Source organism: Ranitomeya variabilis, chromosome 2, assembly GCF_051348905.1.
Source record: "Ranitomeya variabilis isolate aRanVar5 chromosome 2, aRanVar5.hap1, whole genome shotgun sequence".
NCBI lineage: Eukaryota > Metazoa > Chordata > Amphibia > Anura > Dendrobatidae > Ranitomeya > Ranitomeya variabilis.
The window spans coordinates 35706680-35726007 of NC_135233.1; the positions used below are offsets into that span (position 1 = coordinate 35706680).

General features: G+C 35.4%; 1 protein-coding gene across 10 annotated transcripts in view; it reads left to right on the plus strand.

The window, feature by feature from the left end:
• Nucleotides 1–19328, plus strand: part of ESRRG (estrogen related receptor gamma) — a 1109342-nt gene that overhangs the window by 799624 nt on the left and 290390 nt on the right. The window contains exons 1-2 of one of the 10 annotated variants that reach the window (XM_077282263.1): nt 2623–3206; nt 11047–11124. The exons of 4 other annotated variants lie outside the window; for them this stretch is intronic. In XM_077282263.1, the coding sequence (XP_077138378.1) occupies nt 3151–3206; nt 11047–11124 (134 nt within the window). In that variant the 5' untranslated portion in view covers nt 2623–3150. Of the gene's footprint in view, nt 1–2622; nt 3207–6264; nt 6378–11046; nt 11125–19328 lie in introns of those variants that run through there. 5 more of the 10 variants (XM_077282265.1, XM_077282266.1, XM_077282273.1 and 2 more) reach the window with 5 other exon arrangements.

The following is a 19328-nucleotide window of genomic DNA, read 5'->3' on the forward strand; positions in this document are numbered from 1 at the left end:
CATCTATCTATTATCTATCTATCTATCTATCTATCTATCTATCTATCTATCTATCTATCTATCTATCTATCTATCCCTTTATCCATCCATTATCTATCTATTGTCTTTCTTTTTATCTATCTATTATCTATCTATTTCTTATCTATCATCTATCTATCTATTAATTATCTATCTATCATCTATTTATCTATCTATTTTTGATCTATCTATTATTTATCTATCTATTATATATCTATCTATCTTTCTTTATCTATCTACCTCTCTATCTATCATCTATCTATCTATCTATCTATCTATCTATCTATCTATCTATCTATCTATCGTCTACCTATCCTCACTTCAGACCATAGCATAGCCTTAGCACATGTTCAGACTGCTTTCTCCCGTTCTATCCTTGCTGATGTGATGTACAGACACTCACTACACTTCTATCCAGACATTATTACCCTTCTTTATATCTAGATATTTATGGGCCGATATGATTGGTATAGGGTTAATTCTGGAACCTATTTCAAGTTCAAGGATTGGTGTAGATCACAGGGGACAGGACACTGACTCTTGGGTAGTCTCACATCCTATAATGGGGGACCTCTTCATTTGGCGGGGAGGAGGCGGAGGCGGCGGGAGGGGGGATGAAGGCTTTGTCTCTGTGTCCATCGAGGAACCACAGTAGGGACAGTCATTTAACTGGATGAAAGCTGGTTGGAGGGAATTTTGCTTTGGTTAATAGGGTAACAGCAGGGGACGTGGCAGGCAATGTTTTTGGGTAGATGTGAAAACATGAAAAGGACCCTGCATTGAAAGATGGCAAGATACCATTATCCTGCAGACTACAGTAAATTAGCAGCTCTAATCCTTCCAGGTCCACACGTCTTGTCATTTTTGCAGCCCACGACCCTTTTTTACCTTCCCTCCCCCCCCCCCCCCTGTGAAGTCACATATCCTATAGAGTACACGTATGGCCGGATTGTGACTTTGTAATGAAGATCGCCCCTGTCCATTTGTATTCTATAGACTGGTACACAGGGAAAATAATTAGCGGCATCAATATTGCAGAGATAAAGATTACCATGCAGCCCGGAAAGTGAATGCCTCTTTTACATGCTGACGGGGAACGCTCGCTTTATTCTTTTATGGTATTTTAAATTCCGGTTTCAATCAAAATGTGCTCAAAAAAAGGCATTTGAATGCTGTAAAATGATTAAATGTCTCCCCTGTTAAGGTTTGAGACTAATCTTTTTTGTTGTATAGCGTCTCCAGAATGCTCGCCTTTTTACTTCTCGTCCCAAAGCTCTTTTTATTCACTGCTCACAGCCAAATTTACATCTTAATTGCAGGGTTCACATTTAACAATATAGACAGCGTAATGCTACTGGTAATTAAGCTTTTAGTACCTGCTTTCGACACTCCGCGTAGCGACATAGTTTCACAATGTTAACCCCCCATTTTCTAGAAAAAAAATTTTCGGAAAAGTTAAAATATGAGAAAAAAAGAAAAGCAGGCCCAGAATCTTAAAATTTACGTCTGTCCCTCTGATTTCGAAATTCCTTTCCTTCTAATGAAGCCGTCTTCGGTGGTGGTGGTGGTGGGGGGGAGACTGTATCGGGAGAAATTTGCAATGCACAGGGTGACAGCAGATGACCACGATATGCATGTGTCAAAACCGCAAAATGAAGAATTCCCACAATTTTTATTTATGTGAGAAAAATTGGTCATGGAAGGAAGTTCAGAGACCCTCTAAAAGAAACCCCCAGTATGGATAGGGTTAAGGTGTTAACAGACCAACTTCTTTTACACCTTACACCCTGATTTGATTTGGAATCTGTTTAGAACGGCAGTTGGATTCTATCAAATTTTTTGAAAATTTTGTATCAATTTTCAAAAGTTTCAAAGTTCTATGATTGAAAGAAACAAAATTTTTATCTTTTGGGGGGAGGATGAAATGAAGTATCCCCATCCCACACCCCCCCACCACATTACATCTCTACTATCTTGTTCTGTAATCTGATCACTGTCACAATTGAAGAAACCGATTGATCAATGTGACTGCCCCGGCATTTCTCACTGTTTTACCATAATCTGAATTTGTGTGCTAAGACGTGTTAAATTCGGTTCATACTCGCCTGCTCACTTAAAAAAAAAAAGAAAAGAAATGGGGGTTGACAAGTGCACGAAGGCGTGTATTTATTTAGACAAACATGTGAATGGTATGTGCTTTGGGTTTGGAGACCGTTTAACCCTTCCTTCCTTTTACCGACGGTGGCTGCAGCGTTCTTCCTCCTTTAAGAGTCCCGTCGACCTTCGATCGGAATATAAACCGTCGTCAAAACGCTTAGACAATCGAGCGAATCGCAATTCATTTAATTTATTTGATTTATTTATGCATCTGTCTCCCCGATTTACAATTTTTCAAGTACGTATCAAAAATAACGTCCAAAAAATACGTTAAAAAAATTATATAGAATGATTTTTAAAAAAATGATGTAAACTTAAAAAAAAGAAATTGGCATGGAAATGAAAAAAAAAACTTTTGTGAAAAATAAAATAATTTTTTTAAAATAATAATAATAATAATAATAATAATAATAATAATAATAATGAAAAAAAATCTGTAAAAAAAATAAAATAATAATAATTATAATGAAAAAAAAAATGATGTGAAATCTTTTTAGCATTTGGCTCCGGTTGAGTTGTGTTTAATGTTATAACAAACGTGTAATGCCCAAACAGAGGAACCTTTTATTCCCTCTTTGTACTGTAGCCCAAAGGAAACATTTGTAGCTCGGGAGAAATCTCCCTCTCCATCTCAGTTTTCAGTGTGTTCTCTTCCCCCCACCCTCCTCGCACAGTACCTGCCTAGCTGTCACAATGTGTGGAGCTCCTGCCCTCCCCGTCCTTCATTGGCCATCCTCCCACCAATCCGGTAGCCAAGTGGGCCAGAGGGACTGCATATGTAAAGCTCTACTTCATATTAATAAGCTGCAATCGGGGCTTTAAGTCCTTGATTAGGAGAGTGTGAGAGCTTTTGGTCCCAACTGGCCGTGCCTATAGGCTTGTCACCAGGAGAACGTTTCTGTTAATTGCACTGTCCTCTGACAAGGAAACTTTGATTTATAGCTGGGGTGCACAAATTATGGTTGCCGGGCGCACATGGATTCGGTAGAACTTTGCCTTCCAGAATCTTTTTCCCTGCACTACGAGGAAGAGTAGGTACCTCTCTCTCTCTCTCTCTCTCTTTCTTCTTCTTTTTTTTTTTCCGCTTCTATTTCTTATTATTGCAGAGATGCAGGTAGGGGCTTAAGAGGATTTCTGTGCATGAGTGATCACTGTGTGCCTGTCTTGTCTCTATTGTGCGTTTTTGTTTGTTTTTTTATTGTGCGACTGTGGGATTGTTCCGTTACCTTCCACTGTGCGTCCTGCCACAATCCGAGAGGAGCAGCTGTTTGTCACCCTTTCCTTTTTTTTTCCAGGTGCTAAGAATAGGCACTTGGCACAAAAGCGTAGCTAAGTGTTAAAATGTGGCGATTCACTGGTGTCCGAGCACATTTTTCCTAGAAACCCCCCCTCCCATCATTTTCCCTGGATGGAGCACAAACCTGCACTGCATGCCATACAGACCACCAGAATGCTTCTTGTCTTTGCAGCCGGCTTGTCATAGAAGTGACATGCTCTGGGAGGGGGGGAAGATAATGAGCAGAAAATGAGAAAGCGTGTTTAGAGAAGTATTTAGGAAGCAGCCTGGAGTTGAATTCTAGATGGATAAGCATTAACTAGCTACAATGCAGGCGCCGGTCAATGAGTAACTGGGGTGGTTAGGAGAGGTGGAGGGGGAGAAAATGTGTATTGGTTCTGGGCAGGATTGAGAGTAAAGACATTGTCGGCAGAAGTTCTATGTAGTTGCGTAGAGCGGATCTGGAGATACATTTAGAAGGGATCTGTCATTGATACTTTTGTGTCTTGTTGAGTTACTCAAAGCGCTATCCTCTAAAAACCTACCAGGGAAAGGGCGCAGGGAAAAAACAAAAACGCACTGGACCATGTGTGACGGTGTCAGTGAGCAAAGTAGAACTTGGGCGGCACAACTCTTCCGGTATGATGAAAAAAACTTGCAAAATCTAAAGAAAACCTTCCCTATAGTCGTCTTCTTGAGATAATAATAATAAAAAAAAAAAAAGTTGGCAACTTTGATGGGCGTTGAATTCGAAAAACCTTTTAAAAGTGCGTCTTTGCTAAAGAAGCTTTCTTGAATTTACCTTCTTATAGCTAATTTGCATGATTACTTAGATAAGCCTCTTAAGGAAGATGCATTGAAATGATCTGCGTGCAGATGTCAGACCGTGGTCCTAAGGCTTAGAGAAAGAATATTGGGGTCACTGCACGAGCCACTCCGGACCCCAATATTGGCTTCGTAAATAATTGATTACGGGGTATGAGTAGCCGGATACATGAACTAGTTATTTTCTCTATATGTCAGCATTGTTTTTAAGTAGATACAAAATTGCTGTTTGGGATTGATCAAAAATTAGGGAAATTTTTTTTGGGGGGGATTTGGGGAGCGTTGGTCGTAGGCTAAGCCGAGGCTGAATGTACGCGCTACTTCTTCTTTAAAAATAATGGTTATTATGAAAGTAACAGATGCAATAAATGTATCGGGCCCGTCCTGACATATGTGTCAATCTCATCTCTGGGAAATGAAACAGTCGGCTCTTTACATAAAACTCCTTCTACCTCTGATTAAAACGTTACATTGACTAAAGGATTACGGGGCTGACTTAATTTTACTGACTGTTTTAACAGTTGTCGCAGCTGTTGGAAAGCGGAAAGGCAAATGAAAAAAAAAAGAGTCCAAAAAAGGGGAAAGCGTAGGAGCTGGTATCAGTGGGAAGAGTTGAGGAAGACAAAAGAATGAGATGTGTCAAGAGGAAAGAGATAAGGAGAAAAAAAAAAAAAAGAAAAAAAAAATGTCCCGGAATATTGGCCTGTGACAAAGTTTAGGGTAATTGTATCTATAGATAAATATAGGAAGGGCACAGCTGAAAGTGTAACGTTGATAAGAAAGGGCTACTGCCTGTCAGGACGCCAAGATAAGATGACATTAGTGCTACGATAAATGAGGACACAATCTTAAGTGATTGCTTTTAAGTGATCGGGTTTCCAGCTGGGATCGAGGGATCGTGCTCGATTTCCTTTCCCTTACTTTATTTTTATATCCTAAAGTTCGATCCCTAAAGAGACAGGGAAAGGGAAGTTGGGGGTGGGGGGTGGGGGAGACGTGTCAATAAAGCTTCCATGATGTCCGCAAGTTTTTGGAGAAGATCAAGACTCGTTGGATACATTTTTGAGAATCTCTCCGGTGGTTTTGACCCTCTTAACTAGCTCCAATAGAGATCTCAAAATCAAAAATGCCAAGTCTTGTTCCTCTCTCTGCCCATGTCCAATTTAGACGGTTGGAAATAATGGCGGAAAAAATAAAAACATCTCATCTCCTCACCACATTTACATTTCACCCTGACAGCTCGGTTTTTTTTTTTTTCCGGGGGAGCTGTCCCATTTTATAGAGCTGAATGCTCATTTTAATGTGTTTATGGTTGTGCTCTTTTATTTACTGAGCCCAGTGCGTTTCAGCTGTAATTAACCCATGTTATTAGCAAAGCCCTTGTGAATACCCATTCATTTCCCAAGAATGCTTGGCCCTTTCTGCCTTTCCCTGCAAAATTTCAAGGTGTATTGCATTTTTACAGTCGATGCTTTGGCTTTTTCCCTTTTGATGACTATGTTTGAATATTTTTGAGGAGGATGGAGAACTGAATATTTATTTCGAGCTTTACATTCGGTACTTTGACTGTATTTAATCGATTTCTATGAGCTCAGCCGCCCTCGAATTTCAAAAATTTGATTTTTTTTTAAATTTTGATTACTATTTTCCGGCTTCTTCCTGGGCCGTGTGATTCCTGTACAATGTGATTCATACACGTTGGCTTTTCACATGAAATGAGCCTGATAAGTTTTAAATTGCCCCCAAAACAGATTGATACCAGGTGGGCGTTTAGTTCCCGATAGGCTCTGATTATTCTGGTTAATCATTGTAACCGGCAGTAGAAGTGTTGATGCCTTTTTTGGGGGGGAATCTAGAGAATACTGATGTTACTTTTGTGAAAACTTGGAGCATCACATTTAGGATAGGTAAATGTTGGGGCACAGTTCTGACAGTGGAAGGGGAGGAGGGGAGGGTTTGAGAAAATCTCTTAACTAGGAGGGTGGGTTGAGAAATTTTCTGAACTCGCATTATGGTTCTTAATATTGACTTTCTTGCAGATTTCAGCTACACTTCACTCCAGTCTATGAGAGTTAGTCGTGTGGATTTGAAGGGGTTAAAGGTATTGTTTTCGCAATGGTATTTGGGGAATTCGCTTCACCAAATTCTGCTTATTGTAATGGATATAGTACTGAATAGCTGACATCACAGGGATCCCATACTGTACTAGATAGACAGAGAGATAGATAAAAAGATAAATGGATAGACATGAGATAGATAGATAGATAGATAGATAGTGATAACATTACATATGAGTGTGTATAATGTATATGCTCTTTATATATGCATTATATTGTTACATATGGAGGTGTTTTCTGCATATCATACAGAAAGATAGATGTAAGGTACTGTAAATACAATAGAACAGATAGATAGATAGATAGATAGATGGATAGATAGATAGATAGATAGATAGATGTGATTGTGGATGTTTTGTTAGCATATTGTATGTAATGTATACGCTTTTCATACTTATGTTATATACAGTTGCATATGGGCATGTTATCTGCATCTGATACAGGGAGAAAGATGTAAGATGGGATAGCTAATAGATTATAGATAGATAGGTGATAGATAGATGATAGATAGATAGATAGATAGATAGATAGATAGATAGATAGATAGATAGATAGGTAGATGTCATCATTATATATGGACGTTTTGTTAGCATATTGTGTGTAATGTATACATTTTTATACTTCGTTAAATATGGATATATTATTTGTATCTGAGACAGAGAGAGATTTGAGGAAGATAGTTTAGATAGATAGTTGGTAGATTATAGATAGATAGATAGATAGATAGATAATAGATCGAAACATAGATAGATAGATAGATATTAGACAGATAATAGATAGATAGATTGATGATAGATAATAGATCAATAGATAGATAATAGATATAGATACATAGATAAATAGATACATGCTGTAGATACATAGATAGATAGATAGATAGATAGATAGATAGATAGAAGATACATATGAGTGAGGCCATAGTTATAATCTAGATAGATGTGAGTGAGATGGTATAATTGCAACAGAGATAGATGATATAGACATAAGAGAGATAGATAGGAATGAGATCATGTAGATATAGAACGGAAAGACAGATAGATAGATAGATAGATAGATAGATAGATAGATAGATAGATAGATATGTTGAACAATGTGGAGAAGGATAGATAGATAGATAGATAGATAGATAGATAGATAGATAGATAGATAGATAGATAGATAGATTGATAGATAAGATATATAGATAGATAGATAGATAAGATAGATAGATAGATTGATAGATAAGATATATAGATAGATAGATAGATAAGATAGATAGATAAGATAGATAGATAGATAGATAGATAGATTTATAGATAGATAGATATGTTGAACGATGTGGAGAAAGATAGATACACTTTCCCCCACTTTGCATAGTGTGGGGTGTATTAAATGTTATAACTATATATACATTGGACTGTATCAAACTGAAGACAATATAGAATTACCTATCTATCCTACTATCTATATATATATTTTTTTTGTATTATTATAACAGTCATTACAATACTTCTTAGCTTTGTTAGCAGTCCCCTTCCACCTTGTGGCCACGTTCGGCTCCCCGGCCTGGACCCGCAGCCCTGTTTTGTTCCCCGTGTTCATCCTGTCGTCTTGCATTGAATTGTCATTGTCCTGAAGTACATGAGAGAGAAATGAATGGCTGTCCTGGACTTGCTCTGACAGTACAATATTTCGCCTCTCTGCTTCCACCCTGCTTTATGTGTGTGTTTGATGGAGCAGGAGTGACACCTTGGTCCCACAGCCTGACACACCGAGCTGCTTCTTTTCCTCCCTTTGGCTCCACTCTTAAACTTGTTCTATGTGTGCGATAACCTTGTGTTTGTGTCTACACACAGATCTTCATGTTCGCTCTATTTTGTGTCCACAAATGTCTGTCCATCAGCACTTTCATGGCGGAGAGCACTTTGTATATGTGTGCACACTTGCATGTGGGAGCTGAATATATATATATATACCGTATGTGTGTGTGTATATATTCACTCTCACATGTGTATATATAATGCTATAGTTATATTGTGTCATGTGCGCGTATGCTCATACTGTGTGTTTTATAGTTACGATCATTACACATGGACGCTTTGTGTGTAATGTGTATGTGTTTTATAGTTTGTGATAGTTACATGTTGAGCACATACTTTGTGTAATTTGTGTGTCTCGTTTAATAGTTACGATAGTTACATATGGACGTGTTATGTGCATATATGTGTAATTAAAGTGTATGTTTTATACATGTGATAGTAAGAAATGATGTGTGTGTGCATACTATGTGTAATGTGTATGAGTTTTATAGGTATGATAGTTACATATGGACATGTGTGCTTATATGTGTAATGTATATGTGTTTTGTATACATGCGATAGTTAGAAATGACACATGTGTGCATATTGTGTGTAATGTATATGTGTTTTGTATACATGTGATAGAAATGACGTGTGTGTGCATACTGTGTGTAATGTGTATGAGTGTTATAGGTATGATAGTTACATATGGACATGTGTGCTTATATGTGTAATGTATATGTGTACTTTTTGCATGTGATAGTTATAAATGACGTGTGTGTGCTTACTGTGTGTAATGAATATGAGTTTTATAGTTGTGCTAGTTACATATTGGCTTTTTCTGTGCATATTACATGCAATGTATGTGTTTTTTATAGTTGTGATAGTTCCTTATGGCAGTTTTGTGTGCATATGTGTATAATGTATATGTGTTGTAGAGTTGTGTTACTTATATATGGACTTATTGTTTACCTATGGTTACACTGTAGGTGTGTTTTGGAGAGCGCAATTGTATATTTGAATTGTGTGTGTTTATGTGTTCTGTATGTGTGTTTTAACCATATTGTGTGCATATGTGTGCACTATATGTGTGCTATATGGAGATGATAATGGCATATAACCATATTGTGTGCATATGTGTGCACTATATGTATGTTATATACAGATGATAATGGCATATAACCGTACTGTGTACATATGTGTGCACTATATGTATGTTATATACAGATGATAATGGCACATATGTGTGCGCTATATGTGTGTTATATAGAGATGATAATGGCATATAACCGTACTGTATACATATGTGTGCACTATATGTGTGTTATGTAGAGATGGTAATGGCATAAAACCGTACTGCGTGCATATCTGTGCAGTATATGTGTGTAGTATATGTGTGCACTATATGTGTGTTATATAGAGATGATTATGGCATAAAACCGCACTGTGTGCATATGTATGCGCTATATGTGTGTTATATAGAGGTGATAATGGCATATAACCGCACTGTATACATATGTGTGCACTATATGTGTGTTATATAGAGATGATAATGGCATATAACCGCACTGTATACATATGTGTGCACTATATGTGTGTTATATAGAGATGATAATGGCATATAACCGCACTGTATACATATGTGTGCACTATATGTGTGTTATATAGAGATGATAATGGCATATAACCGCACTGTGTGCCTATGTGTGCACTATATGTGTGTTATGTACAGATCATAATGACATATAACCGTACTGTGTGCATATCTGCGCACTATATCTGTGTTATATAGAGATGATAATGGCATATAACCGCACTGTGTGCATATGTGTGCACTATATCTGTGTTATATAGAGATGATAATGGCATATAACCGCACTGTATACATATGTGTGCACTATATGTGCGTTATATAGAGATGATATTGGAATAAAACAGCACTGTGTGCATATCTGTGCACTATATGTGTGTTATATACAGATGGTAATGGCATATAACCGCACTGTGTGCATATCTGTGTAGTATATGTGTGCACTATATGTGTGTTATATACAGATGGTAATGGCATGTAACCGTACTGTGTGCATATCTGTGCACTATATGTGTTATATAGAGATGATAATGGCATATAACCACACTGTGTGCATATGTGTGCGCTATATGTGCGTTTTATAGTTGTGACGGTTGTATTTATCAAAGTTTTGGGCTTATGTGCGTACCATATGTGTGGCTTATAGTTGTGATAGTTGTGTTTTCTACTCATTTGTGCACCATATCTGTTTTTTTAAGGCGTTAACTGTACATTTGCGTTCGGTGCATATGTGTGCACTGTATGTGTGGTTTATAGCGGTGACAGTTACATATCTGTTCTGTATGTATGTTTTACAGTGGCAAACGTTGCATAAAATCAGATTGTGTGCCTGCTTGGGTACTGTGTGGGTTTTTTGTATCATGTGTGCCTATGTGTATACTGTATTTCTGCTTCATACCGTGTGTTTTGCATACTGTATGTGCGTCTGATGGCGGTGCTATGTATTGGCTGTATATGTATTTTGCAGTGGTGACAGCTTCATCTCGGGGCATGTGTGTGCAGTGTGTAGGCTTTACAGTAGCAATAGTTAAACCTAATCATCATGTATGACATGTGTGCACTGTGTGGGTGTCTTTTATAGTGTATTTTAGCAATATCTGTATATTATTATGCATCTTTATGCTGTTTTATGCTCCAGATAGACATCCATTCTATGTGTAGGCATGCAGCCGAAGAATATTTACATGTGATGTCATGATGTGCATTCTATTTTTATTATGATTTTGTATTTATTTTTAGGCATTTCCCCCAGACAACTGATAAATTCTTATATCTCTATCTTAGGGAAATGGTTTATGTACACAGACATGGTGTAAATGTGAGGACGAACTCTTTTTCTGAAAATAAAACCTTACCTTCATGGTAGGACCATATGTTTTTTTTTTTCCTTTTTTCTAGTATCTTGTGATGCCTATATAATTTTGCTGTGGTTTTCTTTTCTTTCTTTTCTTTTTTTTTTCCCATGTTATTACATTTCATCAGAAGATGCATTAGTAAATGGGTTAAGTTGGTAAAAGCTCTTAGAATTGTATTTTTTTTATTTTATTTTACCCCAAAATTATTTTGTCAATCCCCCCCCCCTTCACACACACAAACACAACACGTCCTGAACTATTTTTATTGCAAACATCTGTCTTATGTGAGCTGTCATCTCAGCTTTCATTACTCAACCAGGCAGAAATTTAATTCTAATTTTTTTTCCCATTTTTTTTTTCTACTAAATTTACGTAAATTTTTTTCTCTCTAAATTTACGTAAATTTTTTTTTTCTAAATTCACGTTTTTTTTCCCCCCTAACATTATAAATGATTTTTTGCCATCCCTATCGCTGGCACACACAGTCAACGTCCTGCAGACATAACAACGCTTACATCTTCATTGTCATCTACCAGCACAGTCTATACCTGTCTAAAACAACTGGAGCATCATATATTATTCCGCAAAACAGATTGCCCATTACACAGTAAACACATAACGCCGTCAATCGGATTTTGCTGGATTATTTACATTTAAATTACAAATATTATGTAAAAAAAATATGTATTTTATATTTACATTTTTGTCCGGTTGAACTCCATTAGGAACATTTACTCAACATATTACACTTATTTTTTTTATTTTTTTTGCATGTGTTTATTTGCATTATACAATGCATGATTTCTTCCTGCGATTTGATCATTATTGGTAATTCTGTTTCCTTTTTTTTATTGTTGCTCCCAGTTTATTTACAATCAAATACGGTTATCTAAAAGAATAGAATTTGGTGTCTGTTACATGGGAAGGATGCCCAGTTCACAGGCTACATTGAGTTACTTACATTGGGCTTTTATTAAATCGAGAATCATATTTCCCAAATCAAATAAAACCTCGAAATTGTTTTGGATATTAGGGTTATGGATGCATTTTTTTTTGTATTTCTCTGCCTTTTATAGACAATTTATGGGATTGCTTATTCGTTATAGGTAATTCAGTCATTATGCCTTCAGTGGGCTTCTGGAAAATGAATATGTGATTAAAAAATAAATATATTAATATATTAAAAAATATATTTTTTGTAAAAAAAAAAAAAAAAAAAACATAGGGGCGTTTGCTTCAAAGCTAATGTTAAAAAAATAACAAAAAAATATAAAAATATATTTTTGGTAAAGATACATAATGGCGTCTGCTTCAAAGCGAATGCTAAAAAAATAAAAAATATATACATATATAAAAATATATTTTCGGTAAAAATACATAGTAGCGTCTGCTTCAAAACAAACTCTAAAAAAAATCATACAAATATAAATATATACAAAAATATATTTTCGGTAAAAATACATGGTGACGTCTGCTTCAAAACAAACACTAAAAAAATAAAAAATATGAATATATATAAAAAATATATTTTCTGTAAAAAAAAACAGTGGTGTCTGCTTCAAAAGTAACACAAAATAATGTAAAAATGTAAATATATATAACAAATATATTTTCTGTAAAAAAAAAAAACAGTGGCGTCTGCTTCAAAAGTAAGACTAAAAAAAAATCTAAAAATTTAAATATATGTAAAAAATTTAAAAAAAAAAAACATAATGGTATTCACTTCAAAATTACCCCTGAAAAAAATAATCAAGAAATAAATATATATAAAATATGTTTTCTGTATAAAACAGGGGCATTCGCTTCAAAACTAATGCTTAAAAAAAATAATAAAAAAAATCAGACGCATATTTATCAGCGGAACTAGAACACTATGTTATAATTTACTTGACATCTCACATCTCAGTGGGTCAAAAAACATCAGCTGTTGTCACTGACTGGGGGTCAGGCTGCATATTTAGCAGAGTATAGTGATCATCACCAGCACTGTAAACAGGATGAGAAATGGTTATATGTGACAAGTTGCTACGTACTAAATATCTATCTATATCAAGCTTCATTAAAAAAAAAAGCAAAAAAAAAAATCTAATATATTTTCTGAGATTAGCACCATATAAATTGGGCCGTGGTCTGGATAATAAAGGGTTCTAATGTTTACATAAACAGTAATACAATTGGAATATAATAATGTGCAAAAAAAAAGAAGTAATAACATAAAGTCTTAAAAACAAAAAAGAAAAAAGGAATCAATCTACCGTAATAAAAAACGTAAATAAATAGATAAAAAAAAAGAAAATTGGGCGTCCTGTCGTTTCGAAAAGATGAAAAAAAAATGCTTTAATCTTTCCTACTTTGATATCTGCATCTATCAATGTGTTTTGCTATTGTTTTTCTACATTATAAAAAGGTACGAGTTCAATTACGAATAAGAGAATTGTCTGCACACTAAATAGGCCTGTTACATTTTCCCCTGTCAGCCCTTCAAAAGAGGGTGCCCATCTGTTAGCTGCACTTGTGTTTCCCATGTAATGAAGTGTGAAAATGTAAACTAGACAGGACTCTTTTTTTTTTTTCCGATCTTTTCCAATTGTCAATCAAAAATAAAAGTTTTAGGGTCTCTGCATACTGATACAGTATTGAAAAAGTAACTGACCCGCAAAACAAAGGCCCATGATGCCTCGCGACCGGTCCATGTTGTCGTAGAGTAGCAGCTAAAAATATACAATAAATTACCGTAGATTGTTTGTCAATGTCGTACAATTCCGATGTGATTCTTAAAACCATGACATTAAAACCCTTTAGCACTGTAAAGTTTTGAAAAATTTGCATTTACATAAACATATGTATCTAGAATTCTTCACCTAGTATGGACACGTGCCGTCACATGGAGTAGTTTAGTTTTAAAAAAATAGATGTTGCGCTCAACACAACGTCAACGAGTAGACAAAAGACGTCTTTGATAAATCAATAACATAAAAAGATCAGTATTTTCCAGATTGATTAATAGGCCTTAACTTCAAGATTTTGGGGTGGCTTTAGTTCATTTTCCCCCAAAAAAAGAACTTAATTAAAAAAATAAATGACCGACGGGTCTGTACAATTTGCAGATACTTAATAATTCACAGATTGTTAAAAATATTACAAAAGTTGAAGTAGATGATTAGTAGTTTTAGTACCCCAAACACAAAAATGATACAAATTTCCATTTTTATGTACAAAAACATCAAAAATATTTTAGGCCTTTTACAAAAAGTAATTGTACAATTAATACGGTTAGTTGTTTTTTTTAGCTCTATGAAGTGGTGTACTAGCGGGCCCGCTAACTATGACCGGTTCGGAACTCTTTTCTTAATCCAAAGAAGGCATAAGAATTATGTAAAATAAGAAAAGAAAAACACACAACAAAAAGTAGAATTAAACGACGTAATAGCAAATTATTTTTATATAAGGATAAAAAAAAAAGGATTATGGCCAGGTGGTGCCTGGTCACATTAGGAAGCCCGTCACTGGATTACATTAGTACAGATGACACCTGTCTCATCTGTCATATCGCCCCGGTGTCACAGATGCTGAAACCACAATTGACCAAGATGTAGAGGCTGATATGTTGGTCAACACTGGTGCCACAACTCCATTAATGGATCTGCTCTAGACTGCCTTTAGTAGACCGGAATATAAAGAAGTTGACCATTCAATCAGCCTAACTAAATATTAAAAATAAAAAAAAATACACAACATAAAAAGAAACAAAAAAAACCCCCACAAAAATACACAACATACCTTAAATAAAAATCTTTCTCACTGGCGGACGATACATTGCATAGCCAAACAAATTAGAAAAAATTCACTGCATTAACTTTGCTGTCAGAAGGTCAAAGAGAAGCAGTCGTGCATTTCAAGCTGAAAATGCAATAACCCCTTCAGTACCATAGGTGCGTGCAATGCATAACATTTACTGTAAAACCAATTCATTAGTCTCACGTTGAAAACATTTGTCTTGGGGTCATGCATAGGGCACGTGACTGCCAATTCTCATTCACCGAGCTGGGGCTCTACCTGAGATTCTTTATTTATTTGCCTAAGCGAATAGATCCATTAATAGGTGCCTTGAAGATATCAATTTTTTTTTAATTTTTGGAACACTAAAATGTTGCAATAAAAACTTAATTTTTCTATTAGATGTAAATAAGTTTCAAACACTCCTGTAGAAATAAAGCTGGATCAACAAGGTACATGGAAATAGTTGGAAAAAAATAAGAGATTTTTTTTTTCTCATCTTCGGAAAATATAAAAAAAAATTAGTTCAATATTAATCAAAATTATTTATAATTAAAAAAATATATATTATTTGATACGTTTGTTCAACATGTGAATTTGTTATGTTGTCTAGACATTCGTAAAGAATCTCCTAATTCATGGAATGTTTTCAGACGTGTTTTGGGCTCAATGTTTTTCAATACACTTCTTCATGATTTATTTATTATTATTATTATTATTATTTTTTAATTAGTTAGTAGTTTAGAGTCTTGCGTGGTGGCAGCACGGTGATTTGGATGGGTGGGGCACAATTTTTTAATGAAGTGTTAATGATTGTACAAACTGATACCTGTGAAAATGTTTTCCGCCAACTGTTAGATTTGCCCTTCTTCATCCCGTAGCTCTTTATGCCAAACTGATGTCTGCCAGCCATGTGGTCTTGTTGATAAAACAGGATGCTGATGATGTCATATCCTGTTTTTTTTTTTTACAAAATTTTACAAATCCAGTCCTTCTGCAGTCTCTTGGTTTCTTGTAACAGAAAAGTTTCATGTTTGCAGCAACATTGAACCTTGTATGGTGTCTTTATTACTTCTTTAAAAAAAACACAATTTATCTAAGGGTTATGATAATGATGTTTGTCAAAAAATGCAACTTTTTTAGTTTCTGGAATTTTTCTTGACTTTTTTTTTGTCCTTAAAACACCACAATAAAACATATGTCACACGAAACTGTAAAGACTATGGGCATTCGGGTAACAGTGAATATTATTTTTAATGTTAATGATTGGTCAGGGCCTTGCAGCGCTTTGAACATTCGAGCCACCTTATGAAAAATGCTTAGCACATGACAAAAACAAAATTTATGACTGCCATCATATATATAGAAATGGTACAACCCTGCTGACCTTTCACCCAGCCATGACAATAATATACTGTGATGTAGGCCATTCATTAAGTTCCAGAGTACTTGGTATTTTCTCGATGCAGGACATCAAAATATGTATTTTTTTCATTTTGTTAAGGAGAGTGGATTTGTATGCTAATATCTTCTAGGAAGGAGCTCATAGATGTCTACCCATGATTGCTTCGGCAACAATATATATATTATGTGACCTATATTTTTGGAATTTTTTTTTTGTTTTTTTATTAAGTACCCCAAAACTTAAATGGGTTTCCTCCATATTTTTTTTTTAAAACTAATGTTAAGCATAAATTTATCTGAACAGTAATTCTATACGTCAGGAACATTACCGATAATGTCAGCCAACAAGTCACCGTAGAGCTTAGCGCAGAAACCGAAAAGATCAGTGTTATTTAGCAGTTTTGTTCCAGAGAGCGTAGCTGTGAATAAAATGTGAAAACATGTCACTTTCTGTAATCTAACTGGCAATAACAGGGAATCTTTTTAAGATTACGACGTGAGAGAGAGAGAGAGAAAAAGCACTGAGAAAGAAAATCTGGGTTTTTTTTAGATTCCTATTGAGGAATGAAATTGTGCAAATCATTTTTTTAAATTTTGCAAAAAAAAGTTAATAACTAATCAGTATAATTTCTATATTTTGTGTCCAGATTTATCACTTTTCACGTAACTGAACTAAGGTGATGGATAGGACGCCATGAGAACAACTGTAATAATGTACTATAGCAAAATTCAGGTTGGAAGAACAAAAGGGAAAAAACCTAAATATGTTATTTTGGGTTCCTACGTTTTAATTATGGAAAGAAGCGAGAGTATATAGGTCTATGCTAACTTGCTTGTTACTTAACAATCTACCAATGGATGAAGTAGCTTAAATTTTGTAAAAATTTTACATACAACAACGTGAATTTTTTACACATTTTTAAATAATTTTTTCAGCTGATGCAACTACCTGTCATATTCCAATGTAGCTTTTAATGACATGTACATTTAAAAATGGTTGCCCTGTCCAATTATGTGCGTTGGCCTCTATCGCAGCCTAGCGTTGCGCAGCGTAGTGTCGACAGTGTGCACTATCAGCAGTTTACATTGCTGATTTCATTCTAAGTATGATTGTGTATAAATATAGTTAGTTAGTTTGGTTTATCTGATAGCCTAGCGCCGAGAATGAGGAGCCGAACAAACTATTTTTCAGTAAATTCGCTGTTCATACACCTGATAAGATTGAAAGAGCTTTCGAAATGCTGATATGCTTTGAATAAGAAAAGAATAATCAGTTTTACTGGCACCGTCTTATCGCGAAGGCAGTTAAATGCCAATGCTTTTACATTACCCGAAGTGAATGTTTTAGATGCTGCAGGTCTTTTCTTGAAGTTAAATTGTAATATCTTTTTTTTTTTTGTGGAAGAGAATTATGAATGGTAGGGTAGATTACTTGTCTTCCAACAACAAGCACAATCTACAAAATGTATACATAGAATAGAGAAAAAAAATGATAACAAAGTGGCTGCCGATTTTGGGGTTCTCACCAACCCGTTGGGTGCCCATTGCCGTGCCTTGAGATATGGAAAAATGTCCATTAGCTGCTTAAATAGAACTAATTAAGTAATATCTTTTTGGGGAAAAATGCTAAATCCAAATACGAATGAAATGTTAATAATTTTGAAAGGTTTTGTTTAAATGTTATCCCTGTCTTCTAAGTATCGGGCTATGTTAGGTGATACCAAGGTACTTGGAAACCATTTATCACTGCGTAAGTGTTTGGGGATAAAATTTACGAGTTTGTCTAATAGGGTTCTGTCGTTGCAGTTATTGGGATCTCTTTGCTTGCGAGTCAGAAAGGCCGAATCAATGTAAATTGAGAATGTTTTTTGCGAAATACAAAGCTATAAGTTTGGTTTGTTGGGATATACTTGAGTCTGTAGGAGGAAAAAAAGTTTTGAGTCATTAACGTCAGATGGGTTAATGTCTTGAGAGCGACTTGAATCAGTCAAATAGTTAATATTTTCAATAGTTGTTTCAAGAGTGGTGTTTAAAGAGGGAAAAAAGTTGTTCTCACCCCCAACAGTGTGTTTCATCCTTGTCTTCTCCTTTCCCATGGCTTAATGGAATGGACATACCATATTTCTTTTTTTATCATGCTAAGTATCTATGTAATTTACTGTATTCTGAGAATGGATGAAGTTGGCTACAGATTTAGACCTAGACTCAACGTAACAAAAAAGGAATGCAAATTTCGAAGCTTACTGCACTGTAGGCAAAGCAACCACTTGGTGCACCATTTCCTACTGCGCTGACGCCTGCTTTGCTGCAGTGCAGATTTACCAGCTCAGCTGATTCCATTTCGAGGTACCCATTGTGCATTTGATACCATAGTCAGCATTGGCGACTCTATAAATTATTGCAGTTCGAGAAGGGAGATTGTGTGACCACGTAAACCTTAAATTTACCAAGTTTAGAAAGTCATGGTGTGACTAGTCTTCCGGTACGAGAAGGTAACTAAAATGCTACCTTTATTAGCACAATAACTATATTGTCCCCTAGGTGGCTTGAGGTCCTAAAATGGTATTAATGGATTTTAGACTTTATTTCTCATCTATTTTTAACTCTTTAAACTATCTATATTTTAGCTTTTCTGACTCCATTCCATGCAGCAAAGGGCAACTCTGGTTTTTTTTCATTCTTTAGAAGCACTCTCCCTATGTGCCGCTAAGTCTCGATACAAGTATTTAATTCCTAAAATTTAATCCGCATGATCTCCATTGTGTTTGATTCGTTTAGACTTGGCTTAACATTGTGATTGCACTGAGATGCGTTTAGGTTCACTAGCATATACTTATAATTTACACTCAAGACAGGATGATTAATGTCTTCATTATAGTCAGGAGCAGATCTGGAGGGGTTAACAAATTTTGAGAGTTTTCTTAACTCATATGGCTGTTTGTATTCCCTTTTTCCCTTACTTACTCTTTGTCTCCGTTCCTCTCTGTCGCATTTCTCATTTTTCTTCATTTTATGCTTGGAAGTGGCTGT